Source organism: Sardina pilchardus, chromosome 9, assembly GCF_963854185.1.
Source record: "Sardina pilchardus chromosome 9, fSarPil1.1, whole genome shotgun sequence".
Taxonomy (NCBI): domain Eukaryota; kingdom Metazoa; phylum Chordata; class Actinopteri; order Clupeiformes; family Clupeidae; genus Sardina; species Sardina pilchardus.
In genome coordinates, this window is record NC_085002.1 from 23,309,737 (window position 1) to 23,330,367 (window position 20,631).

Consider the following 20,631-nt stretch of genomic DNA (forward strand, 5'->3'; position numbering starts at 1 on the left):
GAGAAAGTGTTGGACACTGCCCCCCCTGTAGGCTGCAGTTTGTCCAAGCTGTGCCAGATTGAAAAACAGTCTGTGGTTCAGGGTGCCAAGCATGTCTTTGGAGGACCTTGCCATCACTGGGACGCTGAGATAGAGAGCGAGCGTCACCAGCTTTGGCTGCGTCTCAGAAACGTTGCCTTTCGTCCTGTGACAACAAGCCTGCGCCCGGAATGGCGACGTGATAGCGTAAACATTAATGAAACAAAAACAAATAACTATTCCTAGTGGCCAACGTTAATGATGACCTCACTCACATTAATACTTGATGTTTTTGCCAAGTCAGTAGATTTGGGGTTTTGGGTCCATTTCATTTTTTTTCAGGATTCCTTTTTCAGTGGGCTTTGACATGACATGAAGGCCAGAGGAAGTTAGAAGGTGTTACATTATTAGAGGAGTTAAGGTCCTTTGTTTAAAACCGCACATGCATGGAAGCCTTTTTACTGTGTGTGTGTGTGTGAGTGCTCGTGTTCCTCCTATTGATGCAAAACGAATGCATTATTCATGTCAATGTAACCCATATAAACATCAAGGGTGTCTTTAATCTTTTACCAAGGCCTATTTTCCTCTTTGATGTACGCAGATGGACTTGAGTCTCGCATTGTCCCGACCTCCATTTTCCTCCCAGACAGACACTTACCCCTTCCTACTCTCCCTCTTTATTTACCTCTCTTCCTCACTCTCAGTTCAGGGAGAAATGGGGCATAGGACTGGGAATAGGCACCATTGTTGTCTTTGGGAACCTTGTTTTCAACTGGCTAAAAAGAGTGATAATTTGCTGTATTATATCATTTTCAAAACATTCTCTCTCTCTCTCTCTCTCTCTGTCTGTCTCTTTCTGTCTCTCTCTCTCTGTTTCTCTCCCCATAGCATGGCACAAAAAGAGAAGCTCCAATGTCTGAAGGACTTCCACAAGGACACTTTGAAGCCCTCACCTGGAAAGAGCCCCGGCACACGGCCGGAGGACGAGGCAGAGGGGAAGCACCCTCAGCGGGAGAAGTGGGCTAGCAAGCTTGACTTTCTTCTGTCGGTTGCCGGGGGCTTTGTCGGTTTAGGCAACGTCTGGCGCTTCCCCTACCTCTGCTACAAGAATGGCGGAGGTGAGCCTGTTTCTTTCTTTGTTTTGTCTATTGTGACTATCAAAAACTGAAAATGATCGGTGACAAGTGACGAGGGAGGGAAAAAAGGGAGAGCTTAACTTTTCCTACCTGTACAGTCACTGATGCATAATCAGATTCACTAAGCCACACATCAGGTGACAACACGACAACGTGACCGCCTATGTGTAATGTCTATTTACCTACCCTGTTTCCTGTTTTTTCCACTTGACAAGTGGAAAGGGAGAGAAGCAAGGTTGAAACTAAACAGAATCCTTGCTGTGCGTTGCCCCAGTTCCTAGCATTACTGTAATTACGACCGTGTCAGATTAATTCTGTTTAGGGCACGGCGATATGCGAGTGTCTCGTTCCATTCGGGCATGACACCAACTGACCTCTTCAGTTAGCACTGGTGCAACTGTTCGCGGGAATCTTCATGAAATCAGCATGCAAACGCCCGGCTTGAAATAACCGCACTCCTGACTGGCCATGTCATGGCTTCTTGACGTGGCCACTCGTGCTTGGGGCTTGATATCGTGTTTCTCTTGGAGCTTACTCATCATGCCATTCCACCCCCCCCCCCCCCCCCCCCCACACACACACACACAGGTGCATTTCTCATCCCGTATACCATCTTCCTGTTCGGAGGAGGCCTACCCGTCTTCTTTCTGGAGGTAGCTCTGGGCCAGTACACCTCCGAGGGTGGCATCACCTGCTGGGAAAAACTCTGCCCAATCTTCACTGGTAAGCACGCTGTGCCCGCACCACACCCACTTCACTAGCACACCCGCCACCCTTTGCAGCTGTTCTCAGCAAAAAAAAAACTCCCTCTCTCTTTCTCCCCCTTTTTTCTCTCTCTCTCCCTGTAAATGAGATGAAGTGAGACTGGCAAAGCACCCTAATTCTTTACGTAAATTATTTACACGTTCAAGCATCAAGTCAAGCATCAAGCGTCTCTCTCTCTCTTTCATTCTCTCTCTTTCTTTCTCTCGTTCTTTCTTTCTTTCTCTCTCACATTTCTCTTTAAAACCCCTCCCCCCAAAATACGAGCGCACATACACATACACACATACACACATGCACACTTACAGGACATTATTGTGGTCCAGATAGCTAGCGCCATTGTATAGCAAAATGTTACTAGGTCGAGGGTTAGCATGGAAACAGACCTCTAGTCTATACAAACAAAACAACAATAAAATACACTGCTCCTAGCTTCGTGTTGCCATGGCCAGCGAACAGCAAAACAGCTCAGAGGTGGATGGCATAGGGGGATTTGACCCAAGAATTAGACGCAGCACAAGACAGGAAATCTAAATAAACATGAGGCCTGAGTGCTAAGAAAGGAGCATGTTATTTTTTGTCTGCTCCCTCAACACACACACCACACACACACACACACACACACACACACACAAACACACGCACACACCGCACACACACACACACACACACACACACACACACACATACAAACACGCACACACACACACACACACACAAACACACAAACACACAGAGTCACCCCCTATTAATAAGTTAAAAATCTTCTTAAACTGGTGTCAGCAGGCTGTTAAACCCCGAGCTGAGTCTGGTGGACGGTTCCCTAGCAGCTACTTTCATTTTCATTCAGGCGAGTGCCAGGGGCAGTCCTTGGGACCTGTTTGTTTGTACAGAGGGTTTGTGCAGGGCAGGGGTGGGGAGGAGTGGAAATAGCCAGGCAGTGGGAGCGCGAGTGCGGGCGCAGGCAGCTGTTAATTAGTTTGTCGGGCCGAGGAGGGCCGGGGCTGAAACGGCTGCTTGTCAGCATAGTGAAGCCGCCGCTGATGGAGACAAACACAGACAGCTGGCAGATCCCACACGCCATGATTAATTAGATCTCACCGCCCCTGTGTCGGACTCGGCCCAGTGCAGCGCAGCCAGATACATACACCGCCTTATCGAACTAGCTTAGCATGAAATGCAACTTCCTGAAAATAATGTTTATGGACAGGCTGTGCTTGTGATTGTAAGGCCAGTGGTCAGATGTGAGAAGGACAGAACACAGCTGACCCCATGCATTAACTTTTGATTATTAAAGGCTAAACATGTTTATATTTTGATATATAGTCTTCGACCTTTGTAGTGGTGGATGTGGTAGGGTAAGCAGAGTAGAAATCTATTTGTTTGATATGCTGTGCCTTACCCCTTGATAGAAGCCTTGCGTCAACTCCCTATGGGTCTTCTAATAGGACGCTGTCTCCACATGTTTACTAATGACAACCTTTGAGAATTGCCTGCTTTAATGGAGTCACAATCAACAAGCTCCTCAACAGCATGATGTACAAGTTTATAATTGACTTTTTTAATTAGGAGAAGAGAAGTTGTCAGCCCATTAGGTTAAAATCTAATCTAGCAATCAAAGATAATACCAATAGGCTGCTGTTAAGTCAGTGGTTGTTTTTATGGGGATAATGCACCTGTTGAGTTGTAAACACGATAATATGCTCGCTTGTAAGTAGGCTATGTCAGATTTAACCCTAAACAGCAATGACGAACGGTGGAAGTCATGGAACACACACCTTCTTCTTAGTTTACATAGTGACAAACACAGTCAAACCCTTCAGATGTAACTTTTGTTGACAGTGGAGTCACATCCCTCCCAAGTACACAACAGATAGTCACAAAGTGTCATTGCTTCACAACACAAGCTGAATTTGCTACTCTGACTGCCACATCAGTCAGGGCTAAGAGCCTTACTGGGGAAAGAGCTTGATTAATCTGTCAACAATGGTTACTGATCCTTCTCTGCATGCTTTTAATTCTGGAAAATTGTATTAATGTCCTTCATGTCCAAATCTCTCTGATGTTCTGAATATTCTCATTAGCTTAAGCTTGGAAAATAACTGCTTTTCTTCCTCAATGCAGGTTGCGTAAGATAGATGATTATGTTTGCTCGTGTCATTGGGGCTAGCTACAGTATGACATAGTTAACTCTCAGTAACTTACTTTACTTAACTACTTAAATTTGATAACATGGTCTCCCTACAACATAGGCTACATAATTAAGGCTGATGTTGGTAGAATCAGCATTGTTTAAAACACCGCAATGAATAGAAAATGTAGCAGTGTACAACCGTGTAGCTAGCAAAAGTTACAGAACAGTGTTGCTAACTTGTTGACATCTGCCTTACACAAATTGCAAGCCAGTCGACAATAGATTATGGGGGTACATTTTGTACTTGACCAGAATCAGGTCCACTCTAGCCAGCATCACTACTAGGGCCTCTGCATCACATGAACACACACACTGTAAGAGGGAGCATACTTATGTTTCCCGGGTATGTATTGCGACCGCGCAACATAGGACCCTTTTGGGGAAAACCGGGGAACATAGGACCCAGGGAACATAGGGATGACCCCCACTGTGGATACCAACTACTAAGACTTTAACAGAAATATGCAGGATGGACACTGACCAGTTGAGGAGACATCTGATCTGCTCAAATCAAAATAAAAAAGGAAATGCTTAAAACGATCCTTCTTTTTTCTATACAGGTATTGGTTATGCCTCAATCGTGATCGTCTCCCTGCTCAACATCTACTACATTGTGATCCTGGCCTGGGGGCTCTACTACCTGTTCCAGTGTTTCCAGCCCGAGCTTCCTTGGGCCAAGTGCAACCAGCCATGGAACACCGAGAACTGCGTCGAGGACACTATGCGCAAGAACAAGACACTGTGGTTGAGTGCCAACGCCACCAACTTCACTTCCCCCGTCATCGAGTTCTGGGAGTGAGTGCCAAGCGTTTTTTTTTTGCCCCCCCTTCCCCTTCCCCTTTCCCTTCCTTGTCCCAGAATGCATTGCTTGCCTTCTTGCCTTCGTTGCTTGGTTCACTGGCAAAGTTGGGATGAGTGGCCCAATGTGGTTCTTTGTAGTGTTTACCTGGCTCTTTACACGGAGGTAGTGGCAGACCAGCCGGAGAAGGAACACTCTGGCTGGCTCCGGCCAGAGCAGGAGCTAGATTGTAAACATCCACACTACTCCTTCCTCTCGCTCTCGCTCGCTCTCGTTTTCCCCTCTTCCTGTCTGCCTCCTTCTCTGCTCAATCATGTCGAAGTGTTTGTATTCGTTTGTGTCCTCTCAAGCATCCACTCAAGTGCGACTTGGACGTTAGATAAACTCAGGGTGCACTTCTCCCTCTCTGTCCCCCCCCCCCCCCCTCTCTCTCTCTATCTCTCCTTGACAGAGCACCTAGTACAGCATTCCTCTGAATAAAAGACATCTGCTTACTTCACTAGTTTTAACTACTCTCTCTCTCTCCCTCTCTCCCTCTCGTTGTTCTGATAACAGGCGTAATGTCCTGAACATCTCCTCGGGTATTGATGACATCGGACCTGTTAAATGGGACCTGGCCTTGTGTCTTCTGGCCGTCTGGATCATCTGTTTCTTTTGCATCTGGAAGGGTGTGAAGTCTACTGGAAAGGTGAGTCTCGCGCAATCAATGTTTTGTCAAGGAAACACCCCAAAGTAAAGCTTCGTTCCACTTAATGAGCTTGAACACCCTCAGCAAACCAAGGTTTGCCTGAACACTGTTGCACAGTGGAGTTTGCGAGATTGTATTTGTTGCGTTGATGTTATTGGCAGTATTGACATTGCCATCGTTCTTTTGGCAAGTTTTTGGGGCACGATATGGTAGTAGTCCTATCCAGGGACAATTTGGAAGTTTTTTGGCTAAGTGGGTGTCATGCTACTTCTTTCTCAGTAGGAGTAGCGTTTATAAGGAAATCCTGTGGGCATGGCCTGCTGGTGATATCATGTCTGTCTACAAGCAATATTTTGTCAAGCGGTTTATTTAACCCAAACGAGTATAAAATGTTCAAATCAATGATTAGTGTTGTATATTAATCCTACTGCCACAAGTTCAACCATTGTTGACTGACTCTCAGGCAACATCTATCTCAGGCATCTCTGAAGCATCGTAGGATTTAGGTATAGTGGGTTGACCCACAGAAGCTTGTCCATTAGGCATCTCTCATTAGCCTGTACAACAGCTGAGTAGCGTTGGATCGGTGAAGAAGCACACTTTTCGTCGAGCCTCCTGGCACAGACAACAGCCATTGGAATCACAACTCAACTCAACACGCCAAATCACCCTCGGGCATGCATGCCATATATCACCCTCGGCAAGTTAGGCACACCTCAATGCCCTCAATGCAAATGTCTCCTCAGATGTGGCGTTCGACTGTCATAGATCGCGCTTACAGTGTAGGCTACTGATTGTTTGGCTCTGGCTCGGCTTTCACCAGACGGTCCGTCTACTGAGTCATCTGGAGGGGGCTTTGGCCAGACGACTGTCGCGGCTGCATGAGTTAGGAGTGCAAACAGAGGCACAGTGTTTTATGGGTGTAGGGTGTCTTCTTGCTCGCTCGCCCTTTCATTCAGGCTTTTGAGTTGGGTTTATGTGGCCCAGATTTGAACTCGTGTCGAATTATGTAACTAACGCGGTGGGGCTCCGTGACGGGAGGCCTCTCCACCATGATTTGTAGCTGTGGCTGAGGAGCAAATAAAGCGAAGCGTGGCGGTTATTTGTGGCAAGACACAATAACGAAGTGGCCTTTCATGAAAACGATTGCGCCAGTACCGACCCTGTTATTGTGGCTCTTGAGGGCGAAGGCTTAAGGACGCAAGCCTTTCCGTTGCATCCTATCGGTCATGTGGCGTTGCAGCGTAAACAGACAATGGCAGACTGTCAGCCAGCCAAAGTCTGCAGAGGAAGGTTTCAAGCTGTGGGATGTTGGGTCAAAACAAGGTTTCCACTGACTGAAACCTATTCATTAGGGCATGAGCCGCTACATTCAGATTCAATGAAAAGCAGCCTTTATGGCTTACTTGGCTTCATGTAATCTCTCTCTCTCTCTCTCTCTCTCTCTCTCTTTCTCGTTCTCTCTCTCTCTCCCTTTCTCACTATCTCTCACTTTCTCACAATCTCTCTTTCATATTCTGCCCCTCTCCTTTGCTACCTCCTGTTCTTTCTCTATTTCCTTTCCTTCTGATGTCTCTCTATTTCATCTTCTATCTCTCTCTCTCTCTCTCTCTCTCTCTCTCTCTCTGTCTGTCTCTCTCCCCACAGGTGGTCTACATCACCGCCACCTTCCCATTTTTCATGCTTATTGTGCTCCTGGTCCGTGGCGTCACTCTACCCGGAGCGTCCAAAGGCATCACGTTCTATCTGTACCCCAACTTGACCCGTCTGGAGGACCCAGAGGTAAGGGATCACCCCAACACACACCCCCCTCCTTCCCCTCCCCCACACTAGCTACTCCACAGTGTCTTATTACCCCTCCGCACTCACACTGGCCCCCTGGCCCTCATCACGCCCCAGTATCATTTTATACAGACACCAGGCTTCTGCCCATCAGTCATAACAGGGATCCTAGTGTCACACTCCAAAATGGAGCTGTGCAGTGATAGGTCAATCTCAAATTATCACCTAGTGGCCCACCCGGCGACATGAGAAACAAATGACCCAGTTTTGCACCTTCCACAAGCAGTCATTTTTTTTGAGAATTTGAGAAATTGGTTACAAGATGCCTCAGCCATGCGTTATGCTTTTCTACTCTCGTAGGTTTGGATTGATGCGGGCACACAGATTTTCTTCTCCTACGCTATTTGCCTGGGGGCAATGACATCACTAGGAAGCTACAACAAGTACAAATACAACTGCTACAGGTGAGTGTCTGGTCCAAGGGGCTTCAGAGGGACTTGTAGTCCAGTGAAAAAAAGAAAGATGGGTAAAAAAAAAAAGAAAAAAAGTGGGAACCTAGGTTCCATGTGTGTTAATTAACAACCTCCATGACATATGTGTGACTCAGGGACTGTTTGCTGCTGGGAGGCCTGAACAGCGGAACCAGCTTTGTGTCTGGCTTCGCAATATTTTCCGTCCTGGGCTTCATGGCACAAGAGCAAGGGGTGGACATTGCCGATGTGGCAGAGTCAGGTACGAGGGTTAAAGTAGCAGTGATGGTGGGCGCTGTTACTTCAAACAAACAACAAAAAAAAGTAGATTTTGGTGAAATAGATTCAAAAATGACAAATTGGAACTGCAAAGAGATTCTTAGATTATTACTAAACCAACAAAAAACATAGTGTAGAAATGCTCAGATTTCGACTTTGAAATGTGGAACGTTTAGCAGTTGAACGCTTGTTGATTTAGAACGAAAAAAAGTATGAAGGCTCAGTGAAAGCAAATGTAGACACTGTCTATGGGAGAAAGGGAAAGTGAAATTCATTCAGTGGGATTCACAAAGCCAATCTGTGGAACTCTGTGGAGACAACGCACTTGACAACGCTGCGAAAAAGAGCACTGGTTATTGGACCTCGCCCTGACTGGTTATCGCCGAAGAGCTAAGAGCAATGTGCCGGGATGTAGTTTTCCTCTGACACTCTGGGACGAAAGAGGGCTGCTTAAATCCACGTTTCCACGTGTAGAGTGAAGTTAAAATGCGGGTTTGAAAATGTGAGCATCTTGTGCCAACTTTGTAACTCTAAACCAAGGAATAGACCAAAATTAAGAAACCGTTCATCATTGAAGTTCTCTGCTGAATCCACGGCTGTGCTCATGATGATTTATTTTGGAGTCCATGTTGTAATAGCACAAAAGCTAGCAGTAACCTCTGGCTAATGTCCATGGAGAACTCGATTGGATTTGTTTTTGTTTTTTTTTGTTTTTGTCTTAAACTCTAATTGGAAAGGTCTCAAGATGGCTCTCCTTCACTCAACCATTCAGCATGCTCTCTCTCTCTAGTTTTATGCCATAAAATAGTTTGGTTTGTGTCTGGCTTTGGTCCGCTCTCCACTGGAGACTTGCGTGATTTTTGCTGAAAGACGGGCTTCAGTTGCTCTCTATGGCTCACAGCTTTGTCTGAGTTCCAGATTCACTGGCTCTTCTCCTGTTTCTCCTGATGTCTGATTGAAGAGAGAGTAGTGCAGAGTTAACACCACTGCACAGGAATTAGTTTGCTGTTGGCTGTTTGGCTTGCTTAAAAAATGTCTTGTTTACGGAGGCACAAGCCTCCTCAGAAACTATTTGCACAGTGCATAGCTGTGTTGATAACATTATCAAACTAAAGTGTATAAAGGTAAGCCATGAGTATTTGTTTCTAGTTTGGAGGGGAAACTACTGGCTCCTGCTTTGGAGGCCAAGTTATGTTTGGCTTGTATCTTGAACCTGACAAGAGACTATGTCTAGCCTCAACAGTCTACAGTTTATTGTATTTTTTTTGTCACGCTATGTTAAATGCTCCTGTGCTGTCCATTTTTGCTGTCCATCTGTTTCTCTGTTTTGTGTCTTTTAAAAACTTTTGTCAAGCAGGTTCTTCCATGCCACACTTGCAATGTTGGCAAGAAGAGGCGATTAGTATGTTGCCTCCTGTTTCCCGATACTGTTATGCCGCATACAGCGCTTAGTCATATCATTATTGTAGAAAGAACACTAAGTTCCTGCCTGCTCAAATCTATTGGGTCAATCTGACATTAACCAGACATCATAACATGTATGGTGCAAATTAACAACAATAATAGTAATAGCAATAATATATATATTTTTAAGTAAACGAAAGGGGAAAAAAATCCCATATTATTAGTTTGTAGCCTACATCTTACCAGGACCTATGCAATAGACTGCATACCCTTGGCCCTCACTTTTGAAGTGCTCTCAGCTTGAGCAATCGCTTCGAAAAAACACAGCAGTGACCAAGGTGAACATGTGTTGGCTGGGCTGTCCTATTCTAACCACATGCTCTCCCCCTCTTCCCTCTCTCCTCTACCCCTTTAGGTCCTGGCTTGGCTTTCATCGCCTATCCAAAGGCTGTGTCCATGATGCCCCTGCCCACCTTCTGGGCTGTTCTATTCTTTATCATGCTTCTGCTTTTGGGGCTCGACAGTCAGGTCAGTCGCTGTTAAACCACGTCAAACAAAAAACAAGGTTTAAGGGTGCACATGGATGCAAAGTCAGTATTGGACTTATGGTACATGCACGGAACTATGCTTACTGCACCAAACCTCACAGGGTAGGAACCAACCTTAAACAGAAAGATGAGAAGTGAGACACGCACGGGCCTTATGTAAAGTGTGGCTAAGCCCTCAATGCCTTCTATGTAAAATGAGAAGTATATGCAAACTACTGTACAAATGCTTATTATGCCAAACCACACCTGACACTTTTCAACGCTGAAAGTAGTACATGATTGTTCACCATTCATTTCAAATCAAACCACATATAGGACCTACATTAACACTATAATGTAAGTTCAGTACATATAGTTTGCAAAATCTACATGCCAAAAATGGCATCTTATAGTGAAACTCAGTGTAGTTTAAAAAGGCCAGCAGAGAGCCCTGCAGTTTGTATGATGGAAACCAGGTTTGTGTACACATTCCTAAATATATTTTATGTACCTCAAGTTCATACAACCTTAAAAAATGAGCTTAAATAGTTTCCTATTCTATCACAAGCACAAGCAGCCATGGAAGCTGTGTTCAAAAGCGCTGTGCACCAACAGCTTGTACGGTATGGAGAGAGTAACATCATCTCTTACAGCAGTCGTGCATCTGCACAGACAGACCATTACTGTAGCTCAAGTGGCAGAATAGCCAACAGTGCCAGCAGAGCCAGAGTCAAGGTTCGGGTTACCCGGGGCAACACACACAATCACCAAACATGTCCTGTCCTTGCCCTGAAAGCAGTTTCAGCGAAGTGTCACGGGCCCGCTTCTCTCCGAAAAAAAGACACGTGGAAAAATGGCCGACACTCTTGAGGTGTTGTTGACGAACGTGGTGGTGGGTGTCCAGATAAGGGATGGGCAGAGCAGAGGAATGCCAATTTGGATGTTTACTTCAGGGGAAAGAATCTGTCTGTTAGTATTGCACAACTAACCCATATCTTCCTCTTGAGTCTGTTGAGTCTGTCCATGACAAAACAAGTAGTAAAACAAAACTATATAAGTTAATTTAGCAATTTGGTGTTTATTGTATTAAACGACCACGACCAGAACCTAGCATGCAGAGTTAGATTTGAGTATCACAAGTGTAGGCCAAACACATTATGTTGCCATAGCTATCTACTTTCAGTCATCATGATAAGCCTGCTTCATTAAACACTCCTTGTCAACAGAAAGAGTCATGTGTTTACTTAATGAAGCAATGTGTGAACGTTTGTTTTGAGCCCAACCCCTCCACCTCCCGCGCCCCCCAATGGACGATGTAGAAAAGGAAGGAGTGTTAGACAAAAAAAAAAAAAAAAACTTTGTTGGATATCTTTCAGGCTGGCGTCAGTTGGTGTCTCAGATTTCTCAGCCACAGTGAAATTATACACTGCGCTAAGCCAGTGTCCTCACCACTCCATAGTCCCATTTCAGGGCTTCTAGTTGCTCTGCTAGTCCCAGTTGGAACGGATCTGTGTCATTTGTCATCAAAGTGGCTCATGTATGCTGTATAAAGGTTGCGACAGTCCTTATCAGTTAATTTAGTCAGAATCACAAAGACGGAAAGAATGATTTACTTTGAGATATTATGCAGTGCCAGTGCAGCAGAACCTGCACTTTACAGGGATTGTGCAGGGAAATGCTATGTAGATTTGGGCTGGGATGCAAGGGATGATTAAGTGGTTGGCTACCCGCATACCAACAGATTAAATGGGAATTTAAGAAAGCGTGTTTCCTAACTCTGGGTTGCATTTAGAGGTTTTGCATGGCCACAGAAAGATTAGTGAATATGTGTTTATGTTAGTTGAATGTATATGACTCTTGCTCTGCTACATTATGTGCTTGGGATGATGCAAAAATGTTTAGCAAGTCTGTCTCTCTGTTCTCCCACAGTTTGTCGAAGTGGAAGGACAGATCACTTCTCTTGTTGATCTCTATCCATCCTTCCTAAGGAAGGGTTACCGGCGGGAAATCTTCATAGCTATAGTGTGTTTCCTGAGCTATCTTCTGGGACTAACCATGGTTACCAAAGTGAGTGTACCAACGATGCTCCTTTTAACACATCATTACTACCGCACACACGTTTCACGTTTTGAATTTCTCAACACACAGCGACCCCCCAACAACACTCCCACTTTCCTCCTCCTCTCAACCCCGTCCATTTTTAGCGCTAGTCTGTGATGCCAGCTCAGACGTACAGCTACGGCCGTCCGCTATATCGAGTCGGGCTATTCCTGCGCCCTCTGAAAGGCAGCCAGAGCATCAGTCAACAGCCAAGGTCCAGAATAGCCCCCCCAAGGCTTGTGCCCTGGCCAGCACTTCCTGCGTCTCTCTTGTCAGCCGTTCACCCCTCACCTCGTCCTCTCCTCCTCCTCCTTCCTCCTTCCTCCTTCCTCCTTCCTCCTGCTTTCTGCCATTACAGCTCCTTGGAAAAGGGTTTAATGGTCGAGCTGTCTGACTGGTGGGAGGTCAATGAAAGAGAGAGGGGGAGACAGAGAAACAGAGAGAGAGAGAGAAAGAGAGAGAGGGAGAGGGATATTCCCAGGCAGGGTAAAAAGGTCCAGCGTGATGTTTTCGAGGAGCTTAATGAGTAATGTTTTCAATAAGCCATACTAGGAGATTGCTGGGCCTATTTTCTGCTAGATGTCCCCCATCTGCAGGCTGTCCTTTGCCCTGTGCCCTGCTCTCCCATGGACATCCCATGCCCTCTGACTCCCATCGGACTCCTTTTTGGCCACTGTGGCTCTGCGTAATGGGGGAGACCCCCCATCCCTTTCTCGCTCTCTCTCTTTTTTTCCATACCCTCTTCTTTTTCCGTGACATCATTTCTCCAGTTGCCCCCACTTCGTGCACCTTCCCACCCTCCCTCTCTCCTTCTCTGTCTCTCTCTCCACCCCTCTCCCTCTGTCCCTCTCTCCCTCCCTCTCTCTCTCTCTCTCTGTCGTTCTCCCACTCATTCGCTCTCCCTCTATCTGGCTGTGGTAGGATAGCTCGAGGACAAATGCAGGAACTGTCCAGTCAGCCTCCATTTCAGCCTCAGTGGCCCACACACTCTCAGACGGACGCAGTTTCTCACAGATGCTCACTGTCCATCGTCCTCATCTCACAAAAGGCTCTGCCCATATGTGGAATTTTAACAACATCTCTCCCTCCTTCCTCTCTTCTCTCTCTCTCTCTCTCTCTCTCTCTCTTCTATAGGGTGGCATGTATGTGTTCCAACTGTTTGACTACTATGCAGCCAGTGGTGTGTGCCTTTTGTGGGTTGCATTCTTTGAATGTATTGCTGTAGCCTGGGTTTATGGTGAGTGCTTTATATATATCACAGACACATGGTAATAATATGTTGTGTATGCGTATGTATAGTTATTATAACAAGAGAGAGACCTATGCGGCTTCATATTGACTGCCGTGACTATAGGTTCTTACAGCCTGAATTAGAACTGACGTTTTATAGATATCAGACCCACAAACAGATGTTTGGTTGCCATCTCTTAAACTGCTAAAGGAAGGCAGTTAGATACTATAGATACTACCAACCTGTTTTGTGTTTTTGAATCCGGTGTTGAGGTTTACCAGTAAACTCCGCTTTACACAGATGCAGGTGCTTAGGTTTCTAAAAGCCCCTATTCCTGAAAAAGCAGAAATGGCACAACATGTACCTGCATGCCATTGTCATCTACATTCTCCAGACTTGATACGGGCTACCCATACGATTTCCCACTCTAGTTTATATTAGGGGTGGCCATGGAGCTTCTTTTAAACATACATGAACATAGTCTTTTAAAACTCACTGTTAAGTCCATGGAGACCAAGTATAACTTCATAACTACAATTTCATTGAGAGATGTGAAGTATCTATGTTACAAAGCTTCTTTGGTGAACAGAGGACAGCTCAACTCATGCCCAGAAAGCTGTTGCTCATGAAACATTTCGTCATGAGTCTTATAAAATTATTGATTAAGCCATTAAGTATAAGATAAAGTCCTCATAATAGTCCTTCACCTTATTATATATCTCAGGTTATACAGTACAATATCTTTGCTGATTGGTGGCTGTTGCATAACAACATATGTACAACAAATAATCCAATACAACTTCACTGATAAATGTTCAAATTTTCATGTAACATCATTTAGTTTTATATTAAATTGATGTCAGTGCAGTTATGTAAGGCGATAACATGCATTCCTCTCTTGTTTTGGTAGGCGCTGATAATTTCTATGATGCGATTGAGGACATGATTGGCTATCGACCAAATCCCTGGATGAAGTGGAGCTGGACTGTGATCACCCCCCTTCTCTGTGCGGTGAGTGTCGCTGAAATGAGAATGTCCCTAGATGACCGTTGAGTCCTGACAATGTCTTGTCCTGGAGGCCACAGGTAGTCAGTTACAGAGTCACATCCCAAGGACCTCTGTACTTGCTACAGTACATCACATGGGCCAAAGTAGGTCCAAAATCAGGACTGATCTTTCTGCCTGAGTGACTGAAGTTTAATTAATGTGGCCATTTATTATCCCAGGATCCCAGGAAAAATGATGACGATATTACTGAAACAATACAGGACAAAAAAAAGCAATTATGGCCTGACACACCTAGTCCTCTGTGACTTAGGTAAACCTCTTTGATATAATTTGTGAACTTGTCTCAGTCATGTGACAGATAAAGGATGGGCCTGTACTCGCTGCAATAGTCTCTGTGACAATGGTTTTTTTCCGCTTAGCTCCCATCCCCCCAGACCGTGTGCAAAAAAAAAAATGCTATGCCACTGGCCTCTTCCATGCCGGATTTACAGAGCAAATCCAACACTTTGCTCCGTGCCCTCCAGATGGATGGACCATCTGCCTGCTGTGGCCAGATCTGAGCATTATAGCTTCGGGATTACGTAGATTCTGCCTCCTCGTGTAGTCGTGAGATTGGGTGGGGGGTTGGGTGGTGGGTGGTGGTCGACCAAGAAGTGTGCCTAACGATGCCGGTGAAAACACGTCTCTCTGTGAGATCCAACCGGGGTGCTACCAAAAAGCCCAGAGGAGTTCCTCTCGAGTCCTTCAGAAAGGACACTCTGATCCCTGTGCGTGGTTTAATCTGTGCTGGTATTTTATAAAAATGTACAGCTACACTTCCCAGACTAATCTCCTTTTATTCTCTTATCTTAAAGGGAAAGGGAAAAAAACAGCTTATCATGCACTTTTTCCTGTCTATGAGGGGGCAAAAAAACACTTCAACTAAGCCATTTTGTGAAAGCTTTTTTGTCCTTAGTTGTTTTATCTGAGTTGTCAGTTGACTGATAACCTCAGTGATGGCACGGTGTAGTTCAGTTAGTTACTTTTTAAGCCCGCTGTTTGCTTGGGCCACTTCTCCAGCTGCCCTGTTCCGTCAGGGGATTTGTATTTGCTGTGAAAATGAAGAACTAGACACTGAATAACTTCCCACATTCCTGCATGTGCTGTTCCGTGCAGGCGATGAGTCATGTATTAACTTAATCTTATGTTCTCTCTCTCTCTCTCTCTCTCTCTCTCTCTATCAGGGCTGTTTTATCTTCTCCTTGGTCAAGTACAAGCCTTTGACATACAACAAGATCTACGAGTACCCAGACTGGTCCATCGGTGTTGGCTGGACGTTGGCTCTCACTTCCATGATCTGCATCCCCATGGTGGTCGTGATCAAGATCATTCAGTCAGAAGGGCCCCTGATTGAGGTACTTATAAATACATACACACACACTCTCCCTCTCTCTCTCTCACACACACACACACACATACTCACACACACACATACAGGCGTTAGCTTAAACCAATAAGAAAGCTTATCACATCCAGTTGTAATGCATATTTGCATTCACAAATACCCACCTGTGTGGGAGTGGAAAAATCTTTGCTATATTCCATGCAAATGCCATGTGGTATTGAGCCAATCATTTACATTCGTATTTACATATAGTCATTACAGTGACACTTTTACCTAAAGTGATTCCCGTGTGAGGGTCATCACAGGCCAAGACTGACAGTCTTAGTATTCAACCGGAAGAACAAATACCTTATACTGTACTTCTCTCTTTCTCCCCCTCCTCTCTCTCTCTCTCTCTCTCTCTCTCTCTCTCTCTGTCTCTGTCTCTCTCTCTCGCACAGCGGATAAAGGCAGTGGCTGCCCCATCTAGAGCCGCAAGTTCCTGTCCAGAGAAATACCGCACCAAGGTCCCTGAGCTAACCAACCCTCTGGACCCCAATGGGAACAACGGCTTAGTGATGCCAACCCATACCATTGTAGAAACCATGATGTGAGCGCTCTCTGTGAGAGGATTTAAAAAAAAAAAAAAAATATGACCCACTTTCCATGTTATATATATATATAAATATAAATATATATAACAGTATATATATTTGCTAACTCTGAAATAGTCGTAGGACCAGGTTTACATTGCTACGTATCTGCACTAGGAGTTTCTTTTTTTCTATGGAGGAAGTTATATGTAGTTTTTTCTGTCCATGTTTTTAATATTTTTATCATAATGTTATTATTATATTTGTATGATAATAATAATCATTGCTATTAGTTTTGTGACTGTCGCCAGCTAAAGGCATGGCCTCAGTCACAAACAGTACTTTGGACATAGAGTGGTAAATGTTTCTGTTTTTTTTTTTCTTTCTGTACATAATGGGTTATATGTAGTCTGGTTTTCTTTGAGGGTGGACAGATTAATAAGTAAACATACTAAAGGACCGTATATAAATATATTTTGGGTATTAGGATTCAACTAAGTATATGTTGTGTTTAAGAGTAACGCTGGTGTAGCTGTAAAAACAGACTATTATCTCCCTCCACACAGGTTACAGTTACAGTACAGTGTATATCTTTTATGTTGTGGAGTTGTCCTTGTACGGTAAGGTTAGATTTACGTCTCGCTATCCATGATGTTTGTCGCACCCGAAGGCTGGTGTTAACCTCATCCAGCTTGCGGCCGGGCAACACTATCAGAGTCTGCCCCATCGTCCTGTACGCATAGTGTGTATACTAATCTCACAATGATGAAGGACGGTAGCCAAGCAAGGACACTATACTGCTAAACACCCACACTGCGCACGTGTGCTTTGCCACCCACACACACACCAAAGTCCTAGACTCTCTTCTCTTCTTTCCTCAGAGTGTTTACACCTTGCGCACGGTGCACACAAGATCAGGCAGTTACATCACACTAACTCTTAATAGCAGCATATCTCTCAGCTCTGCCCTGTTACTCCCGTACTGTACTGTACTGTACTGTAGGGAGACAGATCCATCATTCAGACAGAGCAGCTTCACTGCCCAACATCTGAACATGTCAATGAGAGCCTTAATCAAATGCACTTGTCCATCATTAAAACACACACACACACACACACACACACACACACACACACACACACACACACACACACACCACCCAGACCCAGACCCATTGTTACATGTCTAGTCACACTCCCTAAGACCACCATATCTCAGCTCATGTCTGCTTCAGGCCATTCTTATGAACATAGTACATCATATCAGCACGTTCTCTCTCTTTTGTTTTTAAGTACAAAACGATCATTAATACACGTAAACAGTTGTTAAAAACAGCACATGACGACACAGAACACATTCTTACCTGAGAATGTTGTCGTGTGGGGCTCGCAGTGTCTGTCAAAGTAGCAGTCTTCATTATTACATTGGGAGGTAGTCTTTTTTATTTTACGGTATTAAATTCAGATATATTTTATGTTTATTCTATTTTGTTTAAAATCACATTTGCCTTTTGTATTGAAGATGTAAAATGTGTTTGACCACTCTGTTAACAATTACCAATATTTCTCAGAGGGAGGGGTTTCACATACAATAATTAACCAACAAAAAAGCTTGCTGCAATTTCTAATGTGCAATATTTTGTAGGGAAATAAGCATATTTTTTTGTTTTTCTCAAAAGGTGGTACTTTATCAGAATATACTGAGCAGAACTTGGAAGAAATTAATAGGGGCCAATTTAAGCTACCATAAAATGCTTTGCCACAGTAACACCGAAAACTGTATCTGACCAAGATAGCTTTTCTTTGTGCAGTGTTATCTGTTGTCAGTCTATCTGCAAATGTGCTCATTTTTCTTAAACCTGATATGAAAACTTTTGAAACCAACAAAAAATCATGTTCTCAACCGATTGAATTCTTTTGGGGTAGACTGAATTGGCCTCACACATAAAAGGACAATAGCCCTCAAAGGCAGCTCACTTCAGAGTCAATCGGACCCTAAGTTCAGACTGGAGTCTGTTGCCCACTGGTAAAGACATCAGCTCAAAAGGCAGCATGTCTCTCAGCTGCTGGCTACTTACAGGAAAACAGCTTGTGTGGAGGCACCCACCCATGGGGTGCTTTTGCCTTCCGTGGAGTTTGTTTGTTTGAGATGAAGACTTGAAATGATCCAGTTAGAGGCTGACGGCATGGAGGAGAGCCCACAAGGTCCACTGGGGCACTCACCCCCTGTCCAGCGCCCCCCCCCCTGCCCCCCCCCCCAACCCCCCGACCCTTCCCCCATACCCCCGAGGCCTCTCCCCTTCAGGGATCTTACCTACCTGTCTTTTTTTTGTAAGGAAAAAAAAAAGTATGGTGTATGGTAAATGTTTTTGAAGTCTATGAAGCGAGATTTTAATCAAAAATTTGGAAAAAAAAATAAACAAAATGTTTCGTTTTTATTTTTTAAATGAATCTGTGAGAAAAAAAATGAAATGTATTAGACCAGGTTTTACAGTACCTAAAACCTTTTTTTTATTTCATAATAAACATTATTCTTTGAAAAAGCCTTTTGCTTTATGTCAATGATACGAACATTGCTAGCTATCCCAAGCCAAAGGAAGGCAGCAGTATAGTACCGCACCACACTAAAGAGGTGCTTTTGCTTACTGTTGTTGTGCTACCTGTGGAAATTTACCAGCCTGCTCCTAGTCCTAAAGCTCCATGCGCCTCCCTACCACTCTTGTCTGTCCCAGACAACTCCAGGCGGCTCCAACGTAATACCTGTGATGAATCAATCAACCCAGGCTGTCCCCTACTGCTGTCCCCACAGCAATGTCAGGCTATTTAAACTCACCCATTACGTGCTTCACATGCCAAGCTAGGACACCAGATGAAGCTTTGGGGGAAGGTACGAAGAAAAAAAAAAGGGAAAAAATCAGGATTGAGCAAAACATGGTGTTGTATAGTGAGACAAGACATAAATCAGATGCAGTGCGCTTCGTTTGTCCTGGAGACAGAAAAAAAGATATAAATCTAGATAGCAGCTGCCATAAATCTACACAAAGAGAAGGGCAGGCATTACGTCAAGGACTGGTGGCTTGGCAGACCTTGGGTGACAGAACCAAGAGGAGGTTGTCCTTGGGCACTGAGGCACTCGGTTGGATGTTTGTGGTGAAATTAAAATGGGGCTTCCAGAGCCTGTGAAATGGCAGTCATCAATCTACCCAATCACCCCCTCTGTCCACAGGCATAGGGAAATCACAGACACTTAGTCAAACATACAGGATCTGGCCCTTTGGCTTGACCGTGTGCCAAGCCTTTAAATCAAGCTACTTTAAAAAACATTTTTTTAGAGTGAATACAGAATACAGTGCAACACTTCTGCCACGACTGAAGCAATCACAATTACAAAAGGTGTCTTGAGAAATAGACCAATAACGTTATAAAGTTATTAACCAATAAACCGGCCAGTCAATAGATGACTAGCACAATTCAGTAGAATAGTTCTTACTGTTTACTGCATCGTCATTAAACAAATAATTGAATAGTGTAATCAGCAACAGCTTGGCAGTACTGGCATTGCTGTGGGGACAACATTCCAGATGGAGAGAAAGACAACAATGCCCCGTGCAGAACTTCAATGCAAACATCACATCTCCACAATTACCCTTCACTCTTAACAAGCTTCAACTGTATACAGACAAAACCATGTTCGCCACCTTCCTGTAGTGATGGGTGTCCTGTTTTTGGCCATGTGTGCTGTGTCTGGGCAGGGATAATACAGTATGTTTCCACTCTTAGTTTTCCATACTACCTTCAGACTGGGTTAGTTCTCTTTCCTCTTCTGAAGATGTTACTTTCCTCAATGCTTTGTGCAGTAAATTGTTAGTACAATTTCTAATGAAAACAAAGCCGTTTTAGTAAGTGCTCTTTGCTATATTGCAATTAAGACATTTGTTATTTGACAACTTTGTTCTGGGAAAAAAAAAAACATAATAAAAATTTCAAAATGATCATGTTGTACTCTGACTGTGTAATAGTGAAAATCCTTGTTACAGCTACAGTACTGCTTTTCCTCACAGTTCTGCCGAGGTTAACAACTCACGTTGTATAACTGAAATTTACAGACTGCATCTACATGCATGTTTTTTTTTGTTATTAAATCAATCACTTTCACACGATAATGAATAGCCATCTCATATAGGGCTGTTTAGTTTGGCTTCAGACTCATTACTGTGCAAAGGTGGTTTGACATCTTGTCTTTGAGCCAATTTGGTCTCTAAACCTTGGCAGCGCCA

The 20,631-nt window shown here is 44.3% G+C and overlaps 1 protein-coding gene across 2 annotated transcripts in view; it reads left to right on the plus strand.

Moving 5' to 3' along the window:
• The window catches only part of slc6a6b (solute carrier family 6 member 6b), a 27,595-nt gene extending 7,249 nt beyond the window's left edge, over window positions 1-20,346 (plus strand). For both annotated transcript variants that reach the window (XM_062546400.1, XM_062546399.1), the window contains exons 2-14: window positions 907-1,136; window positions 1,743-1,877; window positions 4,671-4,905; window positions 5,465-5,597; window positions 7,245-7,379; window positions 7,740-7,843; window positions 7,987-8,111; window positions 9,948-10,060; window positions 11,989-12,126; window positions 13,294-13,396; window positions 14,301-14,401; window positions 15,622-15,792; window positions 16,223-20,346. In XM_062546400.1, coding sequence (XP_062402384.1) covers window positions 908-1,136; window positions 1,743-1,877; window positions 4,671-4,905; window positions 5,465-5,597; window positions 7,245-7,379; window positions 7,740-7,843; window positions 7,987-8,111; window positions 9,948-10,060; window positions 11,989-12,126; window positions 13,294-13,396; window positions 14,301-14,401; window positions 15,622-15,792; window positions 16,223-16,375 — 1,875 coding nt within the window. In that variant the 5' untranslated portion in view covers window position 907 and the 3' untranslated portion in view covers window positions 16,376-20,346. The remainder of the gene's footprint in view (window positions 1-906; window positions 1,137-1,742; window positions 1,878-4,670; window positions 4,906-5,464; window positions 5,598-7,244; window positions 7,380-7,739; window positions 7,844-7,986; window positions 8,112-9,947; window positions 10,061-11,988; window positions 12,127-13,293; window positions 13,397-14,300; window positions 14,402-15,621; window positions 15,793-16,222) is intronic.
• Window positions 20,347-20,631: the final 285 nt, after the last annotated feature.